This window comes from Nyctereutes procyonoides, unplaced genomic scaffold (genome assembly GCF_905146905.1).
Source record: "Nyctereutes procyonoides isolate TBG_1078 unplaced genomic scaffold, NYPRO_anot_genome, whole genome shotgun sequence".
Taxonomy (NCBI): domain Eukaryota; kingdom Metazoa; phylum Chordata; class Mammalia; order Carnivora; family Canidae; genus Nyctereutes; species Nyctereutes procyonoides.
The window spans coordinates 43,841,231-43,864,932 of NW_026575140.1; the positions used below are offsets into that span (position 1 = coordinate 43,841,231).

A 23,702-nucleotide genomic window follows, 5' to 3' on the forward strand; every position below is an offset into this window, starting at 1 on the left:
GGGGAAGGGAAGGCTCGGCGGCTCGCAGCCCCGGCTGGAAGCCCCGCGCCCGCGCCCCCGCCCCGCCCCGCCGCGGAGGCGCCCCGGGGAGCGCTCGGGCGGCCGCTTCCTCTCCCGCCCGCGATGGTGGCCGCCCGCGCTCCCGCGCCGTAGCCGGGCGCCCCCTAAGTTTGGGAGCCGCGGCGGCTCGCAGAGGCGTCTGCAGAAGGGCTAGAAAGTTTTGCGGGGTGCGCCGCGCGGGCCCCGGGCGCACCTCCCGCGGCTCCCTCCCCGCTTCCCGGCGCCTGGAGCCGGTCGGCGGGGCGTGGGGGGAGGCGGCATGGCCCGCGAGCCGGAGGAGGGGGAGACGGCGGGGGCGGCCGCCCGGGCCCGCGGCTGCCGGGGCTCGAACGGCCCGGCCGGGGCCCGGGCGCGGCGGCCGCCCCTCTGGCTGCTCTGCCTGGGCGCGTGCTGGCTGCTGGGCGCCGCGGCCGACGCCGACTTCTCCATCCTGGACGAGGCGCAAGTGCTGGCGAGCCAGATGCAGAGGCTGGCGGCCGAGGAGCTGGGGGTCGTCACCATGCAGGTAAGCGGCCCCTTTTGCGACCCCCGAAGTTGCCGGGCATGCCGCCCTCCCCCTTCCTAGGCGCAAGCCGGGTCCCACGACCGTGCCCGCACCTCTCCGGTACGTTCGGAGCCCCTTTGCCGCCGGACACCTCTGCCCCCTGCACAGACCTACACCCCCCCCCGCCGCCCCCTTACACATCAGCTCCTTTCCTGCACATGCACACAGGTACCTCTCCCTTTCTCCTCTGCAGAGGCTCCTGCCCTTTGCACGAAACCCGTTCTACCCCCCACCCCAGCCCCTTTATCTCAGCGAGGATTCAGCGGCTCCTCTCAATCTCCTTCCCCAATTTGCACGTATTTCGCCCCGCGGTCTTGTCTTCACCGCCCCCCGCCCCCCCATCCCTGCAAACTCCCCTCGGCTCTTTGTGTACCCATCCCGGGGCGCGCAGCCCCGCCTGGCCTGGCCGATTTCCATCCCCTGCCCCACCCCCTTGACCGTCCCCCGTGTCCTCCAGACCGAGGCGCACGGCCGGGCACCGGGAAGGAGGGCACCGCGGCGTGCGCGGCGGCTCCCGGGCCGCCTGGTCCCCACGGAGCAAGCCTCGGGAGTGCACCCTGCGCTCCTTTGCCCGGCCTGGGTGCTTTGGGGGAGGGGCTGGCCCGGTAGATTCTCGACTCTGGTTGGGTGTGTGTGTGTGTGTGTGTGGGGGGGGGATTTCTTTTTATTGCTTTCCGCTGTTGCTGTCGTCGTTTGCGCCCTGTTCGCTGTATGATTTTTGTTTTGTGTGTGCCTTTTTGGTGCACATAAACGGGGAAACCGTGAATAGGTTTCCATTTCTCCAGATTGTTTACGGTGTTGGTCCTCCTCCGCGGTGGAAGGGGCTTCTGCAAGAAAGATTGCCCGTGGCTAAGATTTAATCCTGAAGGTGTTACTAATGACAGTAGTGAAGATTGCTGAGCAGCAACCACCTGGAGATTGTCCTGCCATGATTTTTTTTCTTAGCCAGAAAAGCCCAGTCGATTAGGAGAGGTTGAGGTGACATTAAGAGCCTGCAACCTTTGCTATAACATTCCAATGTAAAACAAACAAAAAACCAACCCCCCCCCCAAAAAAAACAACAACAACAACCTATTCCCTTCTGCATTCTAATAACAATAATGGTGATAAATGTGGTCTTTGAAAGAGCAAAGTTTCCTGGAATGTGCTCCCAGAATAGGTTTCTGATTTCTAGTCTTCTGTGACCACCCCTCCACCTCCCACCGGGCGAGGTGTTTTGAGTCACTTTGGGATTCAGGTTTCCGACGTCTTTTTTTTTTTCTTCTTTAAAAACCTTCCTCCCTATCATGCCTCCCCCCTCAACCGAGTCTTCTCCCAGGATGATAGTTTTCCTAAAGCCACCCCTGCAGACCCCTCTCACTGTGGGGAAAGATGTTGGGCTTGTTTTTAGGTGAGATTGAGGAGTGGATGGTATGCTTGAAAGGTGATTTCTGTATTTGTAGACTCCCGGCCAAGAAGTGCAATAGAGTCTGATATTTCTTCATTTGCATAACAATAGCCAAGCTTTTTAGGATACATCATTTAGTTGTCCTTTTCTGTGCAGATTTTTTTCAGGTTCAGGTTGTTACACTTTTTTCCACATGCATTTTCTGATGATTGTTGACCGTTCTTGGGAGTGAGGTGACTTTTAGAGGAAATGGAACTAAAATGTTAGGAAGGAACTAAGATATTTTCCCTCCAGTGGTGAATGTTTCAGTTCAGAGGACAAACAGTTGTGTTTTTGCATAGTGACACCTTTTAAAACAAAGGTTTAGTATGTCACAGTTTCAGACTGTTCATACGATTAGGAGGCATTTGTCACCTTCACCCCATCACTAGGGCTGGACAAGGGATCTTAAGTCTCTTTCCCACCCCCACCCCCTTCCCCATATAAGCTAAGGACTTGGCCTTTTTCTAAGATGCTGACAGCAGTTTTACTATTTCTCACCCGATCCTTGACAAAAGGTGAAATTGGATCCCAACACATTGTCATTCAGGTAGGAATCCAAAGCAAATGTACTTTTAAAAGGCTTCCCTGTTGAAAAGGAGACACTTTAGAAAAAAAAAAAAGCTCTGATCTGTGGGGGGTGTGTGCCCAAATGGCCCTGTATCTCCTCCCTACTGGCCTCTTTCTAGCACCTTTGCAACCTCATTGTGGAAGCTGGCCTCCTGGGGACAGGGTTTTGTCTGGCAAAATGTGAAGTGGCTTCTCTCCTTTTTTTTTTTGAAAGGAGAAGCACATACTGTATTTAAATTCCTCTCCTTGAGCTGTACATTGATCTGCCACTTGCCTCCTTCTGGGAAAATTGGGGATAGAGTCTCTTCATTTTGTTAAGACTGCCAGCTTTTAGGGGGAGGAATACTTGTAAAATCTAAGGCAGGTTAGATTTTTGGCCCTTGGAACAAAGATTTTGAGTCTCACGTTTTCCCCTGTAAACCTCTGGGATTTGTTCAATGGGTCTGAAATTACGTGGGTTTAGGTATTTAAAGTAAGGATTATAGAGTCCTCCCTGGTGAAATGTTGGGTTTTATAGCTGTAGAGCTCTTCTGTCGTTCAGAGGTAGATAGCCTTGTGTGGGTGTCAAGGCGAGCCAGGGTCAGACTTCGTATATGGATGGGAGGGGCTGGGGAGGACCTATGCAGATAGGAGGGGATTTGGGGGCAGGTTATGTCTCTTTGCGAGGAAAAAAAAAAAATACTCCCATTCATTAAGGATTGACTCTTCATTTGACCTTGGCCTTTCAAGCACTGTGCAGACCTTTCAGGAGAGGACCATATCGATGAGAAACTTTGTGCAGGTCAGTTTATATGTAAAAAGCCTATTTTCAGACTTTCAGATCCTGCTCATATTCTCCAAAGACCATTTTTAATTTTGAGAAATGGTGAAGTAGCACTCAGATGAGGCCTGTTGCCGCTTTTTGAATGGCAGCACGTACTGCTTTCTCGCAGGAGGTTGCAAGGGGTAATTTTACAAAAACAAAAATCAGGCCGCCTTTCAGCACTGTAGTTTCCCATGGCATGGTTGTTGTGCTTGCTGATAGACAGCTTTTCAAACTGTCTTCTCTATCTTTAAAGATTTTCTTGGAGAGGTTTTCACATGAAGGCCGCCCGCTCCTGGGTTGGGTGGTAGGTTTTTTTTTTTTTTTTTTTTTTGTGGTTCATTTGTAGTAATGGACAAAATTAAAAAAAAAAATCTTCAGATGATTTGCACCAACTAATTTTGCCAGTGCCCTGGGAAAGCTGCCACTGAACCCTGCCTCCCCTGGCAGCAGACATCATACATCATGGGTAAAAGTCAAAAACCTAATCATCATCTCCTCAGGGGTCTGGTGGAGTGAAGCCATCAACGTTGAGATGTGGGGAGCAAAGAGTGGCTGTGGCAAGGGAAACTTGTTTATGCCTATTCCCTCCTGCAATGAGGGTTTTGTTGTTTGTTTGTTTTTTAATCAAGCAGCGTCTTGGCATAGAAAGGACTTGACGTTGGGTATTTGGAGACCTGGGTTCCGGCTCTGCCACTTACAAGTTGGGCAATCTTTAACTGCAAGATTGGGGATGATGGATTCTCCTAGAGACTGGCTCTGTGGACTTAATGGAAATAGTGCGTGTGAAGACATTTGTTCCTGCGCAGCTGGGCCAAGTGTTGGTGGATGTGGCGGTTCGTAAATGGAGAGATACTAATTGAAAGCTTACTGTGCACAGAACCCTCTGCTAGGTGTCTAGGGGGGTTATAAGGAGGTATGCTGGCATAAGCCCTGGAGGAGTTTGTAATCTGGAGGAGGGAAGATTGCAAAGGGAAAATTGGTTAAGTAACAATGTCTGCTTGTTAGGAGGCATATCTGGCTCTGGCAGCCATTTCACCAGGCACTTATAAGGCCCATTTAACATTATATGACTGGCACATGGCCAGTCTGCCCGCCTTGATATGAGCTCTAACTCAGCTCTGCTGGGCTGGGCAGAGTCCCTGTGAACTTGGCAGACTTACCAGCAGGTTGGTCAGACAGCTGCCTTTTGGGGCCTTGAGCGGGGGCTGGGGTGAGGTGAGGAGGGCCCTTCCAGTAGGGGCCGAAGAAGGACGAGAAGCACGAACTGAAACTTCGACTCGAATTCAGACAGGGCAGCAGTCAGGTCAGATGTGACTTTACGGACTGAAGGGTCAGCTGGGATGAGGTGCTGGGTGAAAACCTAGAGCAAAGTTGTAAACGATTGGCTGCTGCTCAGAGTGAAAAGGGAGGCCTCCGAATGTACCAGAACAGCACTGCATAAACTCGGCATGCATTTTGCATACATTCAGCAAGCTTTGGGCATGGGGGCTTCTGTGCTGTGAGGGGCCTTGGGGGAGACTCAGCGGGGAATACAAACAAGGTGAATGAGTGTGTGCCCGTAAAAGCTCTGGACTGATGATGAAGACCAACACAAAGAAGGCGTCATGATTTAGGGGGTTGGCAAGAGGCAGAGGCAGTAGAATGCAGTGGGTGGTATAGTGGTAGAGCGAGGAGCAAGGCATTCTGGGAGCAGAGGAGGGCTGCCCGAACCTTTCTGGTGAAGTCCGGGAAGCTGGTTACTCCTCTCTCAGTTTTTTTCAGTGAACCGTGAACACAGAGAGGTCAATCCTGACAGTAGCAGCCTCAAACATGAAGGCTGACCAGGTCAGGAGTTGACCAGACAGTTCTCCTACCCTTTGGTGGCACTGGACAAAGGGACTTGGTATGAGTAGGGATGGGGCTGTGGCTTTTGTACCTCTTCATATGGCCTCCTATCCTAGCTCACTGGCCATCACCCTGGAGCTCCTGTGGTTATTGGACACAAACATCTTGGTGGCTTAATGATAAGCACATGCTGATTTGTAGTTTTATTTAGGTAAGATTTGAATTGTCTCCTAAATCATGTCTGTTATACCAGGAATGTCATATTTTAGGATAATTTGAATGTGTACTTAAGCAATAGTGAATGTCTTACAGCGGGGGGAGCCCCTGTATTTGGAAATAATGTGGTTTTATTCTATTCCTGTGTAAAAATATAAGCCCTAGTGGGAAAAATTACTGACTTGCTCTCGAGTATTTGGAGTAGAAGAAAATTGACAATTGATGGATGACTCTGAATTGAATGTGGTAAGAGAGAACCAAGGAAAAGCATGTTAAATGACTTCTGGTGGACTATCCCTGTTGTGCATTGATACTCTTTCCCACTTCCTCTCCACTAATACCTGTCATGGTTGGCATCAGTTCCTGTGCTTATGTTTTTCCTTCCAACTGTGCTTGAGTCTGGAGGTGTATGGGGGAGGGGAAGGAGATGGTTTCACAGTTTATAACTTGGTGCTATTTCTGGTTACTGCTTGAGGAGTTCCTTCCTTGAGCTTAAGTGGATGAGCAGACAGGAACTTTGCAGAACTCTGGAATTTTGGTATTACATGCAGTGGGATTTATTTTGGATCTGCTTGAACCTCGTGTAAAAATACTGAAATTTGAAATATGAAAAGGACAACAGAAACAACAATTTTGACTCCACTAAGTCATTAACTTTAAGTTCCAGCATGTTGTTGAATTGCTCTGAGTATTAGTGTCTTCATGTTTCATTGATTGTGTTAACGAAGGGAAGTATCTTTTACAAGAGAAGTGTCTAGCACAAGGTCTAACATAGGAACAGTCAGTAAACAGAAGTATGAGACTGTCTTTTTAGTGCTAAGACACAGAACCTGCGAGTCTTCTGAGCCTGAATGAAACCAAAATCAAATCTTCAGAACCTGCAGATTTGGGGGGTCTGAGGTAGGTCCCAGGGGTTACTGAAGTGGGGTGCACAGACCTAGGGATGTGGTGCAAAACCATTCTTTGGGGTTTATGAAGAAAAGATTAGCCCTGTTGTTAATAGTATTTACTTTTAAACTTTTCATTTCAAAGATTTGGAGAAGAAAGAGGATAGCTTAACCATGCCCATGTACCTCTTACCCAGCTTAGACGGTTAGCAACGCCTGGTCAGGCCACTGTTCTCTCTGCCTATGCCTCTACTCACTCCCCAATTGTTTTTTTTTTTTTAATTTTTATTTATTTATGATAGTCACACACACAGAGAGAGGCAGAGACACAGGCAGAGGGAGAAGCAGGCTCCATGCACTGGGAGCCCGACGTGGGATTCGATCCCGGGTCTCCAGGATCGCGCCCTGGGCCAAAGGCAGGCGCCAAACTGCTGCGCCACCCAGGGATCCCCCCAATTGTTTTTGAAGCAACTTCCAGATCTCCCCTTTTATTCCATACTTTATTTTTTTTTTCCATCCAGAATAAATTGCATCCTTATTTCCATATTTTAAAATGTTTTAGAATATGCATAATGGCATACTAGTATATGGAATTTAACAATCCACAGATAGACAAATATTTGGAAGCTATATATTTTTAAAGTGTTTTATGGGGACATGCCTGAATTTTTTAGCAAAACCATCACTAGGGCCCCTCCAGCTCCTTACACATGGTATCTTTATCTTTGCTCAGCAACCTCCTCAACCTTCCAGAAGTAATGCCCAGGCTTCTTCTGGAGGGCCTTCTCTGGGACCCTTTTTTCCCTGTCCCTTACACAAGCTGTCTGGCTTTCTACCCAAGGCTCTGAGGATGTTTGTTTCTTAGTGGGCAGCTTCTAGTCTCTGCACATGTATTTGCTGCATCATGGACCACATCTTCTCTTTACATCTGTTCTCTGCCCCTTCCAGAGGAGGCAGAGTGAGAAAGGGACAAGGCAAGATAAGCTGTAAGAGGTTGAAGGGGAAAAGGTGGACTATATACCTTTTTGTCTCCTGAAGAGTCTATCAGCAAATATTTAGTGGGTGCCTCAGTGCAGATTTGGAGGCTGGAAGAGCATAGGAGAGGCAGAGAACAACCCAGTGCTTTCCCTCTGGGAGCTCTTGTCTTTTCAGGGAGGCTAAACCAGTTTCTGTGGGTCAAAATAGAATAGAAAGAAACAAATGCCAGAATATGGGGTCTAGATTATACCTTGGGCTAACAGGGGTCCATTGGACAAAGCGAGTGAGGTAGGTCAGTGGGGAATGGTGCCGGCTGTTGTAAACTGGCGGGTACTAGTGTCTTCCAATTGTTGCCCGCTGGCAACGTGGGTCTGGTGATGCCACATGACTTTTTCAAGAGAAAATGGATATCTGGTTTTTAGACAAAACTCTAGATTCCTAAAAATGTTGGCAACCAATTCAGATTTTTTAAAAAAATCCACAAAGATTGTGGGCCAAACCAAACCTGTCTTCAGGCTGGATCAGGCCAGAGGCCTCCAATTTGCAGTGACTGGATTGAAATTACTCAGTGGGCTCCGGGAGGTAAAAATCAGTGCATGTGTATAAAGGTTATGGAGAAATGAGTTTCTGTAATAAAGGAAAGCTTTTTTTTTAAAATTTTTATTTATTTATGATAGTCACAGAGAGAGAGAGAGGCAGAGACACAGGCAGAGGGAGAAGCAGGCTCCATGCACCGGGAGCCCGATGTGGGATTCGATCCCGGGTCTCCAGGATCGCGCCCTGGGCCAAAGGCAGGCGCCAAACCGCTGCGCCACCCAGGGATCCCAAAGGAAAGCTTTCTGATAAAAGACTTCTCCATTGGATTGCTTTGGGAGATGAGCTCTCTGTTATCATAAGCAAATAATTATTGAATGTTATGTTTGGTTATATCTGAGATCTCCATCAGCTAATTTCCAATGCAATGAATGAGAGTGGGGTTCCTGGATGCTTGGGGAAAGTATTTAGGGGGTGGAGAGGGATTCTCCTGGAAGGCTTCCCAAAAAAGGTGGAAGGAATGAATCGGTCAGAGTGGAGTTCCCAGAAGGCCCCTTTGTGATGGCACCTTTGAGGAATGGAAAACTGGGATTAAGGTTTTGGGTTTGGAGAGCCAGAGGGCAGGAAAGGGCGGGAAGAGGTCGGAGAAGTAGATAGAGGTTGTAGGATCCTCAGATCCTTCGTGTCACTCAAGACTTTTTATATGGCAGGTAAAGAATACCCCATTACACTGGCTGAACAAGAAAGGAACTATTGCCTTGAGCGACTGAACGGTCTGGGGTAGACCTCTGGGCAGTGGTCAGATTAGGGCTCAAACACTGTGGCCAGCACATGGTTTTTCTGCGTGCGCACTTTCTTAAATAGGTCCTCCCCTTTGTTTCAACATGATGGGCTGTAGCTTATCAGTGTTTGAGCTGGGAACTTGCTGCTTGTGCCCGGGTATCCTGTATTTGGTGATGTACTCTGGGGGGGAAAGGACCTAGGAATCTGGAGAGAGCTTGGTACCTAGAAAACTCAGCTGAAGTGATTTAGGATTCAGACACCAGCTGCCACCAGCTGCTAGGGTCCGCTCCATAGCTTTGTCCTGCCTCCCCAACTCCAGTTCAGGGAGGGCCGGCTTTGTGGGCTCCCTGCTTCTGGCGGGAAAGCAGGCAGGTCTGACTTTCCACTGTGGTCTTGTGATCTGCCCTCAGGTGTTGTACAAATCCAGGCTCAAAGGCCTGCCCTTGGCACACATTTTATCCCTGACCTTTTCAGCTCCTCAGATCACTGGGTGTCATGAAGACTGGGAAGGACAAGAGAGAAAGTCACCTCTACCTCCCTTCTTCTACAGATGAGAAACTAAGGCCCACCAGGGAAGTGACTCTGGAGACCACACCAGTAATAAGTGGGGACTTAGAACTCAAGTGTTGATCTTAAGACGTGCGTGTTTTGTTTTGTTTTTACCCTTTATACAATACTGTCCTGTGGGAGTTCCGTTTTTCCAAGAAAATTTTGCCTTAAAATGGAAAGTTAATTAAGGACCTTTATATTCCTTTGGGGGAGGAGTTTGGCTTAGTTATTTTATGGATACATAAAGCTGATAGTCGACTTTGACAACTGACTGGGTTTTTGTTTATTTTGATCAGTTGCTATTTAAATGCCTAGAAGTCAGTGAACCACAGATGAAAAAAATTTTGAGACTTAATACAATATTGTTAGTTTTTTTAAAACAAAATTTTTAAAAAAAGATTTTATTTATTTATTCATGAGAGACACAGAGGCAGAGACATAGGCGGAGGGAGAAGCAGACTCCATGCAGGAGCCCAATGTGGGATTTGATCCGGGATCACGCCCTGAACCCAAGGCAGACGCTCAACCGCTGAGCCACCCAGGCGTCCCTAAAGAGCAAATTTAAATGCTCAGTTTATTTATAATTGTGAACTTTACCACTGCCAAGTAATTTTTTATTAAAAAGGTTAACCATAAAAAGAAAACAAAACTTGAAGGGAGGAACACTTTGGGTTTTTTTGTTTTTTGTTTATGTAAAGGCTACAGAAGGAAATTCCACCTGTAATTTTCAGGCAGGGTTCTATTTTGGACTTCCAGGACTTACATCTCCCTAGTCATTAGGAGTATAAAGGTTTTTTTTTTTTTTTTTTCTTGTTTTCAATATTCATCAAGAGAAAAAGAATAGTATTATTACTTTGGAGAAGTTATTGGATAATGAAACAAAATAAAATGTCACTTGCATGCCTCTTTACCTTCTTTAAGTTCAAAAGGAGTTTTCTCCTCCTTCAGATTTATATAGTCAAATTATTTAATTATAATTAGAAAAATTCCAACACCTAAGTACCCGCGTGGATCACTGAAAAGTAACTTATAATCCGTATTTCCCTGGAAATAGTGTGTTTTATTATAATTGTAGAGAAGAAGCCAGTGGGAAAATTGTTATCTGTTGTGTGTGATAATGCCTTGATTCTGTTCCAACCATAACAATTATTTTAAAGACTCTGTCAAGGCCCAAGACTGTAGTACTTTTTTTTTAATTTTTATATTCCTTTTAGATATTTTCTTTAGGTTTTATTTTTGCATGGAGTATATAAAAAAAAAAAACCCACAAAACTTTGAGGCCCTGGTGGAAGGGCAGTGAAAATCGGCAAGCCAGTGAGAATGAATCTGAATTTTTAATTAGGCTTTGAGTTGTTTCTTCAAAGTGTAGAGACATCATTAGTGATGTAGGTCTTGTTGCGTTAGCAGAGACTGACATTTTACTTCAAACACGGAGAGTGCAGCTGTCCTGTGCAGATAAAAGTTGCCAAGTGCGGAATAGCAAGGTGGATTGGTAGATAATTAGCTGTCCCGCATTACTGCAGTGTGGAAGAAGCCTGCCAGTCATGGGCAGGAAGGAGGAATTATTAGTGGGAGAAAATCCAAGTGTGTCATAAAGCAATTTGGAATCCCTTCAGCTGTGGCAGAGCTGATAAGGCGTATGTTAAGGAAACACGACAAACTGAGTCTAATATATGATGGCCAACTTTCTTTTTAAAGAAATCTTGATTCAAAAGCGGAATGGCTAGAAATTAATAATCCATAAATACAGCGAAGTACAGATTCATCAGTCTGCCCTCTGTATATAAAATAATTAACCAGCTTAAAATAGTCTTCATGTCCCATGTATCTTGAAAATAAAATGAGGATTCTATCCAGGGGGTGAAAAAAGTCACAGGGATGCCATAAAACCTTGACAGTAACTGTGCTGTGTCTTAACCATGAAAAGATACTTTAGGAAATTTTGAAATATATCACCTCTCTAATACAAATGTGATAATATTTATAAGTGATTTGAGTATATATTGCTTTACTGGTAGAATATGTATATTTTAAATATTCTTAAGAGTTTTTCTGTGATTATGGTGTGCATCTCTAGAAAATAAGAGGTACAGGAAAAATCTGTTGGCTTTCTTGTCCATCCAATTATTTGCTAACTCAAGTGAAACTTCATGGCCTGTTTTTGTCCATTTGGATTGCTCCCTGTGCCCCTGCCAAGATACAGGACTCCTTTGTCCTAATTTCATCCACTTTTATTGGATTGGCTTTTTCCAAAGCCACGGCCTCTCCTGGCAGCCCAGAAGCAGGGGTTGCTGAAGTGGGGTGTGTACTGTGTTCTACTTGGATAGTGTTGCCTCTGAATGAGGCCCACCCCTGGCTACTATGGGAGAGAGCCTGGTTGTTTTGCTCTTTGCTTCTTGATCTCCCCTCTAGCTAGGGGACGGTCACTGGTTTGTTGCTAACCTGGTTGGTTTTGGGGAAAGCCTGGAGGATTGAAGTTTTTGGCAGTCTTGGTTCTTGGGTCCAGAGTTGGCTTCATTGACCTGCCTGTGAAATGGGAATATTTACCTTCTGTAGTCTTGAGGCAGGGTTAGGGGACACGTGACAGGAGACCAGACTTTGTACTGATTCTGAACCAATCATATTTGTTATGGATTGAGATCCCTGGAGTTAATAAATTAATAGGACTGTCAGGGAAGCTTGGACTCTTTTTTTTTTTTTCTTTCTTTCTTTCTTTCTTTCTTTCTTTCTTTCTTTCTTTCTTTCTTTTTTTCTTTCTTTCTTTCTTTCTTTCTTTCTTTCTTTTTTGGCGTACATGTATATTGAGATACATGTGGGCAAGAGTTGCAAACAGTAAAGCTTTTTACAGGTGTGAGTTATTAGAGCATGAACTCCCATAAAGAAATGCCGCCCCAGATTTATTCATCCTATAGTTCTGCTGTGAATTAGTCCTGTCTCTGGCACATGATGAGGACTCAAAAAATGGACTATAGAAATTGAGTGGCCAGCTTTCAACAGTAGACTTTATAACATCTCATGTTTACTACTCTAAATTTAGCTTTTGCTGCTATGTTTTATCTGTCAATTTTACTGCTTTAGGCTTACAGTGAGAAGTCTTGAGCCTTTATTTGCTACTAAAGACTAAAGTCTTTACTAAAGTGTTTAGATTAGTGACAGTGTCTAGCAGAGTATCAAGCACATTAGGACTTTAACATTGGTTCTAATGCATAATCTCTTCATGTGAGAGAAAGCTGAAGTATGTATGTGTAATATAGCAAAGACAAAAATGTGTTTGCAGATTATGTACTTAAAGCTACTTTATCCTAGAGGCTAAGAATTTATTAATTAGCTTAACTATTTACTGAGCATATACTATATGACAGATACTATGCTTGGATTTCAATTTGTGATTTTAAAAAAGTTACATGAGCCCAATTTCATGGGGGTATACCATCTACTAGGGGAAATAGATACTAAAGAAATAATCATGTAAGTACCTATAAACTATAAATTTCTGAATAGTATTAGAAACAAGGGCTATCAGATTACTAGGGAGATGTTTGAAAATCTGTGTGCGCGCGCATGCTCATGTGTAGCCAGAATGTTACTTCCCTGCTTAATACTTTCTAAAGGTTCCTTTCTGACTCTGTGTAAAATCCCAAATTACAGTGGCCTTTATAGCCAGATGGGACCTAGCCTCTGATACCTTTGTGGCCTTAGTTCCCCCCTCACCCCACCCAACTACCACCCTTCCCACACATACACATGCACTGTTCTCCTAATAATCCAAGCACACATATGCCCCAGAGCATTTGAACTTGAAATTCCCTCTGCCTGGGAATAGCAAGAAGCTTTCCTGGGTTACCTTTAGTAGTACCCTCCTTTTTTACCTCTCCTCACTGTGTCTCCTTACCTTGTTTACTTTATTGTCACACCCTCTAACCTCCCACAGGTATTTTTTTAAAACCTTTTAAAGATTTTTTTTTTAATTTATTTGATAGAATGCAAGAGCAAGAGAGAACAAGCAGGGGGGGAAAAGCAGAGGCAGAGGGAGAAGCAGGCTTCCTGCTGAGCAGGGAGCTAGATGTTGGGGCTTGGTCCCAGGACCTGGGGATCATGACCTGAGCCAAAAGCAGATGCTTAACTGGCTGAGCCACCCAGGTGCCCCAGTTTTGAGGGTTTTCTTTGTTTGAATTCAGATATACTTTTTATTTTCCTTAGGAGGGCCAAAATCTGTTTTTTTTTTTTTTAAGTGACATTGTTTTCATGAGATATTTGCTTTTATTACTTAAAGAATAATGACCAGAATTAGAAAGCATGAACCATAATCCAGGATGGATAAAAATCTTTAAAAGAGAGTTGTGGTTTTGCAGTTCTTGTTTTCAGCTAGAAACAAAGCTCCCTTGAGGAGTTTTGGTTAATGTGGCCTCTGTAGAGTCTTAGACTTAGTCAGTCAATTGATTAGTAACTGTTGACTGCACTCCTGTAATGTTCCAGCACTGCTCAAGTGTGGGACACAGCGATGAACAGAAGAACAAAGTCTCTACCTTTTAAGGGTCTTATATTCTACAAGAGGAAGATAGATATATAAATATGCAAAAAATAAAGGGCTACATTGGACCCTGATCAGTTCTGTGAAGATGAAGTAGGTTAATGTGGGGTTCAAAGGCAGCCTCTTTGAGGAGCTAGTATTTGAGCTGAGTGAGGATGTATTGGGGGCTGCCTGGAAGAAGCTGGGGGAAGGGGTTGAAAGTACAGGGGTTAAAGGGAAAACAAATTTGGTGTGTCAGAGGCTGAAAGGCACAGAAGGAGGGTAGGAGTGGAGGAACAGGAGCAAGGATTTGAAAGAGTTTTCATTTTATTCTGGCTCAAATAGGAAGCTAGTGGAGGATTTTAGGCACGAGAGAGACGTAGTTGACTTTTGCTTTAGAAATATCCCTCTGGCTGTTGGATGCCCTGGTTGTATGTATGTAGTGGGGGTGGGGGAAAGCAGACATGGACGTGAGGAAGGAGACCAGTTAGAGAAATGAAAATATTCTTCATGGAGGGAGATCATCCCATTTGCCTTTGTGATTTCATTTAAATGTGACGAAATTGTAGTAGTTAATGATGTATATCAATTCACCGGGCCAAGGCTATGACTTATAAAAGAAAGGAGGGCAGGTGCAGCAGAAAAGTGAATCAAGGAAATAAGTCTTTTCATATACAAATATGAGACAACATTGTTAATCTTGTTCACATTTGCAGATACTCTCTGCTACGTGATCGATCATTAAAGGCAGTTGAGACCTTAGCTTACCAGCTATGTAACTTCAAAAATTTTTTGGGATGCCTGGGTGGCTCAGCAGTTTAGCACCTGCCTTCTGCCCAGGGCCTGATCCTGGAGTCCTGGGATCGAGTCCCACATCGGGCTTCCTACATGGAACCTGCTTCTCCTTCTGCCTGTGTCTCTGCCTCTCTCTGTCTCTGTCTCTCATGAATACATAAAATCTTTTTAAAAACATTAAAAAAAATATTTCAGTAATCTTTACACTGATTGTGGGGCTCAAATTCTTAACCCCAAGATCAAGAGTTCCATGTTCTACCCACTGAACCAGCCAGGTGTCCTGGGTTATGTCACTTTTGACAAGCCTTTTTTTTTTCTTCTCCCCTCCGTTGCTTTATTTTCGCACTTTATTAGCAGAAAAATCCTATGTGCCTCAACTCTGGATTGTTGTATGTACATCATAGACTTGTCCTCTCTGATTCTACTAGGATGTTTTGAATTGCAAGTAACAACCCATCCCAACTGAAACTGCCATAAAAGATAAAATGAGCTTGTTGACTTAAATAGCTGAAAAAAAAAAAAAAGTTTACAACTAGGGTGAGCTTCAGGCCCAGTTTGATTAGAGCCCTGGTTACCTTCTCCCTACCCCCTTTCTTTTTTTTCCTCTTTTTTTTTTCTTCCTTTAAGATTTTATTTACTCATGAGAGACACAGAGAGAGTGGCAGAGACACAGGCAGAGGGAGAAGCAGGCTCCACGCAGGGAGCCCAACGCGGGACTCGATTCCAGGTCCCCAGGATCACACCCCGGGCTGAAGGCAGCGCTAAACCGCTGAGTGCCCCCCCCTCCCCCGGCTGCCCACCTACCCCCTTTGTTTCCAGGCTCTGCCCTCATCCAGGTGTTAGCTTATCCTCAGACTGGATTTACCTGTGTAGGAAAATGAATGCTGTGATTCCAGGCCTCTCAGGAGCACAGCATACTCCTCAGAAGAAGACCTTCTCTCCTCTACTCATTTGGAGGGTGCGTTGGGTTACTCTGATGGGACTTGACTGTGGTTAGTGAAATGAAGGTAAGAGGATTCTATTAGTTTGTGCTAATCAGGGCCTATCTAGATCTGGGTGTTGGTTGCTTTCCCCTGCCTCTGACTCCTACCTAATCCAGTGATTTGGGCAGCAGAGAGATAACGCAAACCTTTCTATATTCACTGGTCATTCCAATGGCAGTAGAATATGGGAATGCTTTTGATCCTTTTGGCTAGCGTCCTAATTATTCTGGACTTTCCTGTCACTTAAAAAAAAAAAATTTACTAAGTACTTGTGTGAAACCTAGGATTTATTTGATTCCTGTTAGCATGATAATCTGGGATGCTTCATCTATTTAGTTAGTAAAAGAATCCAAATCCATTAGTTTAGAAGGCAATTTTAATACTTTATATCAGAATATAGTTTCATGTTTATGTGAGGTGGTTTTTGGTTTGGAATTATCCATGCTGGTGGGTTTACATTTTGTAAACCTATTGTTACAGATACGTATTAACAACCTATCTTTTTGCGGATAGAACCCTGTTTCTAAGTACCTGGTGACAAATTCTTTATAATCTGTTTTACACATCTCAGGTTTTTGACGGATCTCTATTTGCCCATCTGTAATTTGTTTCTGTTTCATAATGGCATTTAGAAAAGAAAAAAAAAACCCCAAAACAAAACTGCTACTTTAGAATGTGGTTATTAAATCACTTGCATTTAGCTCATTTAGGTATTTGAAAATATATTACTTATTTCAATAAACACAAATTCTGTTGGATTTCAGTACATGATTTTTGAGAAATGTATAGTTATGAGGTCAATTACCATCTATTTTGGACAAAGTTATTGAACTGAAAAAAATTTTTTTTTGAATCTTATTACAACACAGTAGAAATGTGAAGGTGAAGAATAAGAAGTATCTTTCTTTAATTTACCCTCCAAAAATTTGTCTTCCCTTTGATCTAAGAGTTATAGATTTAAATGTAACACAGTATTTCTTGTTGAATTTTATTTTAGCATGTTCCTAAACTATGGAAGTAAAAGGTATGTGGTGCCATTTCTCTGACATTGAATCAAGGTATAAGAAGCCTAGTAACATAACTACCATTGTTCCTCCATTCTTTTAACATACTCTAAATGCCAAGCAGTGTGTCTTATACCATCATTTTTAGATATCTTCCATTAGAATTTGATTTTTAAACCTTGGTTCTCTTATTTTTGAGGCTAAGATTAAGATTGTATAGATAGACCTTGGACTATTTCTTCGTTGTTTTGTCATTGCATTAGAATTCTCTAAATGCCTTTTTCCTCAAAATATTCATATCACTAAATAATTGGCCCCTTTAAAACTTCAGAGGGGATTCTTGTGTGCCTAAACAATATAACCAAGGAAAATAGGTAAATATTGAAAAAATTCTTCATTTCACATCTACTTGCCAGGCATCCTTGTGGATGTTGAAGATAGAGGAATGCAAGCCTGCTTTCCTGGAGCAGACGCTCTCCTGGGGAGATGAGAAAGCAGCCTGGGAACAGCAGGGGGACAAGGGTGAGTTCAGGGAAATTATGCCAGTGCAGTGGTCAAGACTTTGCTTGATGGATGTGGATAGGTCACGTGGCCTGCAGGGATTGCCTAAGGGCTTAACTCTTTGCACGCTAGTCCCTCCTAGGCTATGTTTTTTTTTTTTTTTTAAATGACATTTTTAGAAGATTCATGAGTGGCCTGAAAACCATTACAGTACTATGCTTTACTCTGCCTCTGTGTGTTTCCTGTAAACCCCTTAACTTGGATTTTTCTTTTTTTTTTTCCTCACTGAGCTGCCTGAGATTCCATTCTTTAGTCTCTGAGGATTGTCCTGTCAGGAAAGGGATGCTTATCATCTTGGAGGTTTTGTGGATATGCTTCAAACTAAAAAGCTGTTTTTAAGTAGTGCAGAGGCATTCCCCGAAGGGCAGCAAGAGATGTGAACAGTTGCAACTATCCTCAGTTTACAAACACTCTGGCTTCCAGAATCCCATTTCTAAGTCTGTTGTTTGGAACAACATTCCACCAGAGAGGTTATAAAAGCAGACCCAGTTCCCAGGCCAACTCACAGAAGCCTGTTTAGAGTAACTAGGATTTTAATCCAAGCTTCCTATTCTGCTGACCCTTAAGTTCCCTATCCTAAAAATTGGAGGTGCCTGCATGCTGGCTGTGGGGTTATAAGGGAAAGTCTGAGGGCATGTCTGGTGTAATGCCTGATGCCAGAGAGCTCACAAAATGTTAGTCTTTAAGAAGAAAGGTGTTGCTGAGACCTCAGGATTTAATGCTCCACCCTGTACTTTGGGATTTTAAGAGGAGGTGAGGGTCCTGGGTGCTTGTGGGGATAAGAAATAAATAGGATTGGATCCCTGGGTGGCGCAGCGGTTTGGCCCTGCCTTTGGCCCAGGGCGCGATCCTGGAGACCCAGGATCGAATCCCACATTGGGCTCCCGGCGCATGGAGCCTGCTTCTCCCTCTGCCTGTGTCTCTGCCTCTCTCTCTCTCTCTCTCTCTCTCTCTCTCTCTCTCTCTTACTATCATAAATAAAAAAAAAATTTTAAAGAAATAAATAGGATGAACCTCCTGTGTTACGAAAGGCCTGGAAAAAGGAAGTGTGCAATATTATTTATTGAACACTTACTATGGACTACATACTATGCCAAGCACACTTTAAGTATGGGCTATTCTCATTTAACCCAGATGTAGCCCAGTGGATCAAGCTTATTGCCAAGGTCTTTTCCTAAGAACATTGACCAAAGGGTTTGGCCTTCTAGGTGCAAATGGTTCTAGCTCTGCCCCTGCCCAGTGCTGCTGCTAGATTTTTGTTGTTGTTGTTGTTTCCCTTTTCCAGTTTAGCTCCTGTCTATAGATCAGGAATAACTATCTGGGCATGTTTTTGTCTGTGGCTAGGCAGTTTCAGAAAAAGGAAGATGCTTTTCAAATTCCCAAAGGGCAGAACATCCCTCTCTGGTACTGCAGGTCTGACTGGGCCTGGTTTCTTCTTGAAATGTCTCCCTGTGATGTTATAACTTAAAAGATGGAGGGTCGTTTGATCCAAGCCCAGGATTTGTTGGCTACAGGGTTTTTGTTAATAGAAAACACTCATGCACCTCTGGGGGGAAAAATTAAAGCACATACTTCTTCCTCTTTGACCTTCGAACCCTTGCCATTTACATCAAACACTTGCTGGGAGAGAAGGCTAAATTAATAATCTGTGATAGCTCCCTTTCTAACAAGCTCACTTTAAACTTGGCATTTTCTCCTCAAGCTGATGAGTTTTCGTCTTCTCAGAAGATGTGTGTGCCCTTCAGACATCTGAGGGAAGGGAATGCACTTTGTGGTAGGTGCGGGGTGCTTTGCTCCCACAGTGTTCCTCGCCTTTCAAGAACCCCATTACAAAGTAGCTGTGCTAAGACTGAGTGACGTGGGTCCAAGCCTCAATTTCTTTACCTGCAAAGTGGGAATACTAGCTACCTCCAAAGACCACACAGCGAAGACCAAATGAAGCATGTACATAGAAGCCCTTTGTGTCTTGCCTTTCCGTGATAACGTCTTACTCTTAGGGGCGATCTGCAAAAGAGCAGTGGGAATCTAGGTGCAGAGCAACATTTTCAAATGTAGTACTAGGAGCTCCTACCCGTTAATTTTCAGTGAATCTTCAACCCTGTGGGGTCCTCATGTAAAAATTTAAAGATTGAATTTAGAAAAACTTTGCTTAAATAAGATAGGTTTATTTACTTTTAAAGTTATTGTCTAGAGACCAGAATGAGAGGACTCTATAATATTAATAGCGCCTTAAATTTGTTACTCTGCTTTAGGGCTTGGGCAGGCGTTGCTTCCAAATAAATGTCTGGACTGTAAACGTTCAGTCCGTGAGTGAGAAGGCCCTCTACACAGTGACTCAAAGCAGTGGGAGATGCGGTGCCTTTCTTCAAGGACTATGCCTTCTTTTGTTTATTTTTATTTTTTATTTTTATTTTTATTGGAGTTCAATTTGCCAACATATAGCCTATCATCCAGTGCTCATCCTGTCAGGTGCCCCCTCCCTTCTTTTGTTTATTAATGAAAATGAGCAGTAAGATGTTAGCTTTGTTTTGTTGAAATCCTATACTCACTTTCCTTGGTTTTCTTTCTTGACTAAAGATGGCTTAGTAGCTCTCAGATATTTTTCCACAAATTTAAACAGACCAGGACTTTTAGAAGTTTGGAATAAAAACAACAAAGAAATTTTTCATCAGGGCAGCATTATTTCTTTGGGGGAGGGAGAAGGGAAGGGTTGAAGATACTCTTTAGCTACAGTTATAAACAGCTGATATATGGGGGGTGTTTTATCCTTACTGAAAGGCCACTCAAATTCTTGGTTGCTTGAGGAATAAGGCTTTTTTTGTTGTTGCTGTTGTTTTTAAATATAACTTGAGAAAAATATAGGAAAGGATAGCCCTCTATTCTGATCCTACAGAGTTGGGTTCTCCCATTGATTTGTTGGAAGAGGCCTTGACGAGCATCTCTGGCCTGGGTCCCCTTTCCCAGCCTTTATCCATAAATTCATCTAATGACCTCGGACAACATCAGGTGGACCCTGGCTCCAGATCTCTCTGTGCTCATCCTTAAGGAATGAGTTTTTCCTGCTTATTACATCCCTTCTTGGAAGAACCTTCCTCTATTCTGAATTCTCCATCATAACCCACACAGGAGCAATAAGCTACCTTCTACAGAGTACACAACCCTGGAGTACCTTATCTTTAGGTTAACATAACTGTAGAAGACCGTGCTGTCCTTGGGACTCCCTAGGTGTACTGTGTAGTTCTTGGTCTTCTGGAACATATGTTGTCCTCAGGACCACTTTTTTGCTACCTGGTTTAATACTGGCGAGTCAATGACTGGAAGTCATTGTGGTATAAGAGAACATTAGGGTTATCCTTGAGGGCTCAACTTTGATATTGCCTTCTCTACAAAGTTCTGTTTTCTTCTAACTAAACTTGGATTGAGTACTCTTTTGTGACCCCCTTAGATCTGTACTTATCCTTGTGTGCTACTTACAGGTAGAAACTAAGTCTCTGCTTTCCCTGAATACCTTGCATGGTGCTCAGGATAAGTGTAAATCCTCAGTGAGTGCTGAGTGAATGAATGAATGACTTTGGAAGCAGATATTTGAGGCTCCACCTCAATCTCTTTCCTCTTCTATTACATGGTAAGGGAGGTGGGGAATAATACTTCACAAAAAATAAAAAAATTAAAAAAAAACTGTTCTATCAAATGAGAGGTCTCTAAAATCCCTTTGTGAATTATAAGATCACTGACTTATTACAAGTGTTCAGAAGTACCCTCTGAGTGAAAGATTTCTTGTTTTATCTTTTATATGTCTAGGAGTGCCATTTATTGCTTTGGGTGAACTTGTTCTTTGTGTAACTGTTTCATTCTCCTCCAGGAAGAAGTAATCATGAAGAAATAATGAGGTGAAAGCTTAGTCATTCATTAAGCAAATGATGGCCTATGAGTGGTTTAATAACTTAAATATATAGTTGGGGTACCTCATGTATGATGTACTTTCTCAGAATATGTAGCAATATAAGTTTTATTGGAAAATTGCTTCTATTTTGTACTTCCTACTTCCAAAGACTTCCAAAGACTTGAGAAGCAGTTGGAAAAGTGCATATTACCACGTAGGGAATGCTGCTTGTCCTCTTGTGACTCTTGTATGGGAAGGAATACCTCGAATGTGTGACTGGGCAATACAAGAATGCAAGGGAAGAAAGGGGATTGTGTGGATACCAACTAGTTCCACCCCGGAGGCAGCCCTATCAGATAGTTTTATCACCACCCATCTGCATTATCAAGGAGAGGGGAGGAGGCCCCCCCTTGTCACTAATTTTAAGTCTTCCCTCCTGCTGCTGCACCCACCATTTCTCCTCCCTGCAGTAGGTTTAAACATTTTGTGGGGGCCTGTCCATTTCAGTGAGCTCGTGGTTCTCCTAATCTCCTTATAGAAGTGTATGCAAGTAAGGGGGTGTATTTAATAGACACGACTACCTCTGTGAAAGAGGCCTTTGTGGAGGAGAGCCTTTGTGTATTTCTCCATTTCTCAGCAGTTCCTGAGGCTCTTCCTGAGTCTCCCTGACACCGAAATGCGGAGCTGGGCAGGACCTGCTCCAGAATAAAAGGAAGAGAGTGTTGGAGCAGGGGAGGGAGGAGGCTGAGCGCTGGAATGTGGAGACCCTTGGTCTTGGCACTCCAGAGCTGAGCATCTTTACACTTTCTCTTCTTCTTACCCCCAGCTGGGGATTTTGCATTTTCAATGGGGGCCCCACTACCCTAAGCTCTAGTGAAAGTGGATCACTTTAAGCCTGCAACAATGGTGGATCCTTATCCTCTTAGTTAATGCTTTAGATAACTTTTCCTTTAGACCAGGTAGGGGTTTCTGAACTGGTGCTGCAGCTCTGGCTTTGCCTGGTAAGACCCATGACATTTTCTCATCCTTTCGAACTATCCTTCCCCCACTCCCCTTAACTTTTCCTCCTTATTTCTCTTAATTTGAAGGGGTTATTTTACATTCACATCTGTGGACTAGTAAGCTATATTAGTGACCTAATCGTGAGCAGTCCTCACAGAGAGGATTTACTCCTAAAGGAGAAAGTTCTTGAGTTCCCAAACAACAATATCTCAAAGCCTCCTTAGACAAAGGGTTTATACTTTTTACTTGAATTGATCCTATAAGTTCCAATCTGGAATTTAACCAAGTGGGAGTTGCTTTGATTCACTACCTGTTACCTGCCAGTGAAACTACGTGGATTGTGCCTGATATGGTTCCTTAAATTGCTAGGAAAGGGTTGGGGAAGTCTCAAAAAAGGAACATTTTACTGGTAAGTAGGACTTAAAATAGCACACTTTTAGGGGGCACCTTTTTATGTCCCAGGCATATGCAAAGGAGTAGAGTTTTATTTCTAATGCTCAGTTACTGACTTGGGAAAGAGTGAACAACTTTTAGGATTTGAAAGTCAGAAGTGGAAGAGATTGAATTCAAATCCATGCTGGCTTCTGCCTGAGACTTAGGTTAATTACATTAATTGATTCAGCATTTAATGAGCTCCTTAATATTTGCTGTCTGCATAAATCTCATTACTTTGTGTAGGGGGCTCTAGAGAATGTGGGGGAGTGGGTTTGGGGAGAAGCTGGCATTACTGTAGTTCAATCAACAGGAAATATTGAACCAATCCAGTGGTTGAAGACACATTTGTTTAGTTCTTTCCTCTGTCCCTAGTAAGCTTGTATGGAAACCCCTCCTACCCTGCTTGGAGGAAATGTAGAAGTATGTATGTATGTATGTAGAAGTAATGAAGACTGAAAATGGATGTGAATATAAAGTGTTGGCATCATCATGTGGGGGGCAAGGGGTGGCGGTTGGGTAACAGGACAGAATATAAAAGAAAAACATGAGAACAGAATGCCAGATTCTAGTCTCTGATACAGGAACTATCTTTTTTTTTTTTTTTAAGATTTTATTTATTCATGAGAGACGACAGAGAGGCAGAGACCCAGGCAGAGGGAAGAAGCAGGCTCCCTGCAGGGGGCCCGATGTGGGACTTGATCCTGGGTCTCCAGGATCAGGCCCTGGGCTGGGGGCAGCACCAAATCGCTGAGCCACCTGGGCTGCCCAAGGAACTATTTTATATTCTGGAATTTCTTCCTGATGTGCTAGGTAGGAAGAGCTCTCCTGTATAATCCTAAATTTATTTCTTCGTCTTCTGTTAAAACAGACTAAGTGGTTGCTGTCATTGTTCACGTAGTGTCTTCATATGCTCAAATTGTCTTCCAAGTGACTTATTCTGAAGAGTATGCTTTCAATGTACTTGATCTGCCTGGATTGAAATTGGCGGATGGACTTTGTCTCTTCTGTTGATTGGGGGAGCAATGGAAAAATACACATGGACAGAAAGAGAGGCAATAAAATTTCCTATTTGACTCAGACCTAAGGGAATTAGCTTTTTTTTTTTTTTAACTTGTTTTGAACCCATGTTGCTATACTGAATTTTCAAAGGGCCTCTAACACTGAAGTCCTTACATTTTTTCATCTCAGCCTACTCTTTTTTTCCTCCTTTTTCTACAAGCTTAGGGATGCATCTTCCCCTTCTCCATTTCTTCCTAGGCTTGTCTTTCACAAGAAAATGGAACAAAAGTTGGAATACCTAAACAAATTGAAAAAACAAACAAGAAAAACCACACGTGGACTTCTCTCCCTCTT

At 43.7% G+C, this 23,702-nt stretch overlaps 1 protein-coding gene across 1 annotated transcript in view; it reads left to right on the plus strand.

Annotated features, from left to right (window-relative positions):
- CACHD1 (cache domain containing 1) overlaps nucleotides 1–23,702 on the plus strand; it is a 203,066-nt gene continuing 179,364 nt past the window's right edge. The window contains exon 1 of the mRNA XM_055305410.1: nucleotides 1–565. Coding sequence (XP_055161385.1) covers nucleotides 320–565 — 246 coding nt within the window. The 5' untranslated portion in view covers nucleotides 1–319. The remainder of the gene's footprint in view (nucleotides 566–23,702) is intronic.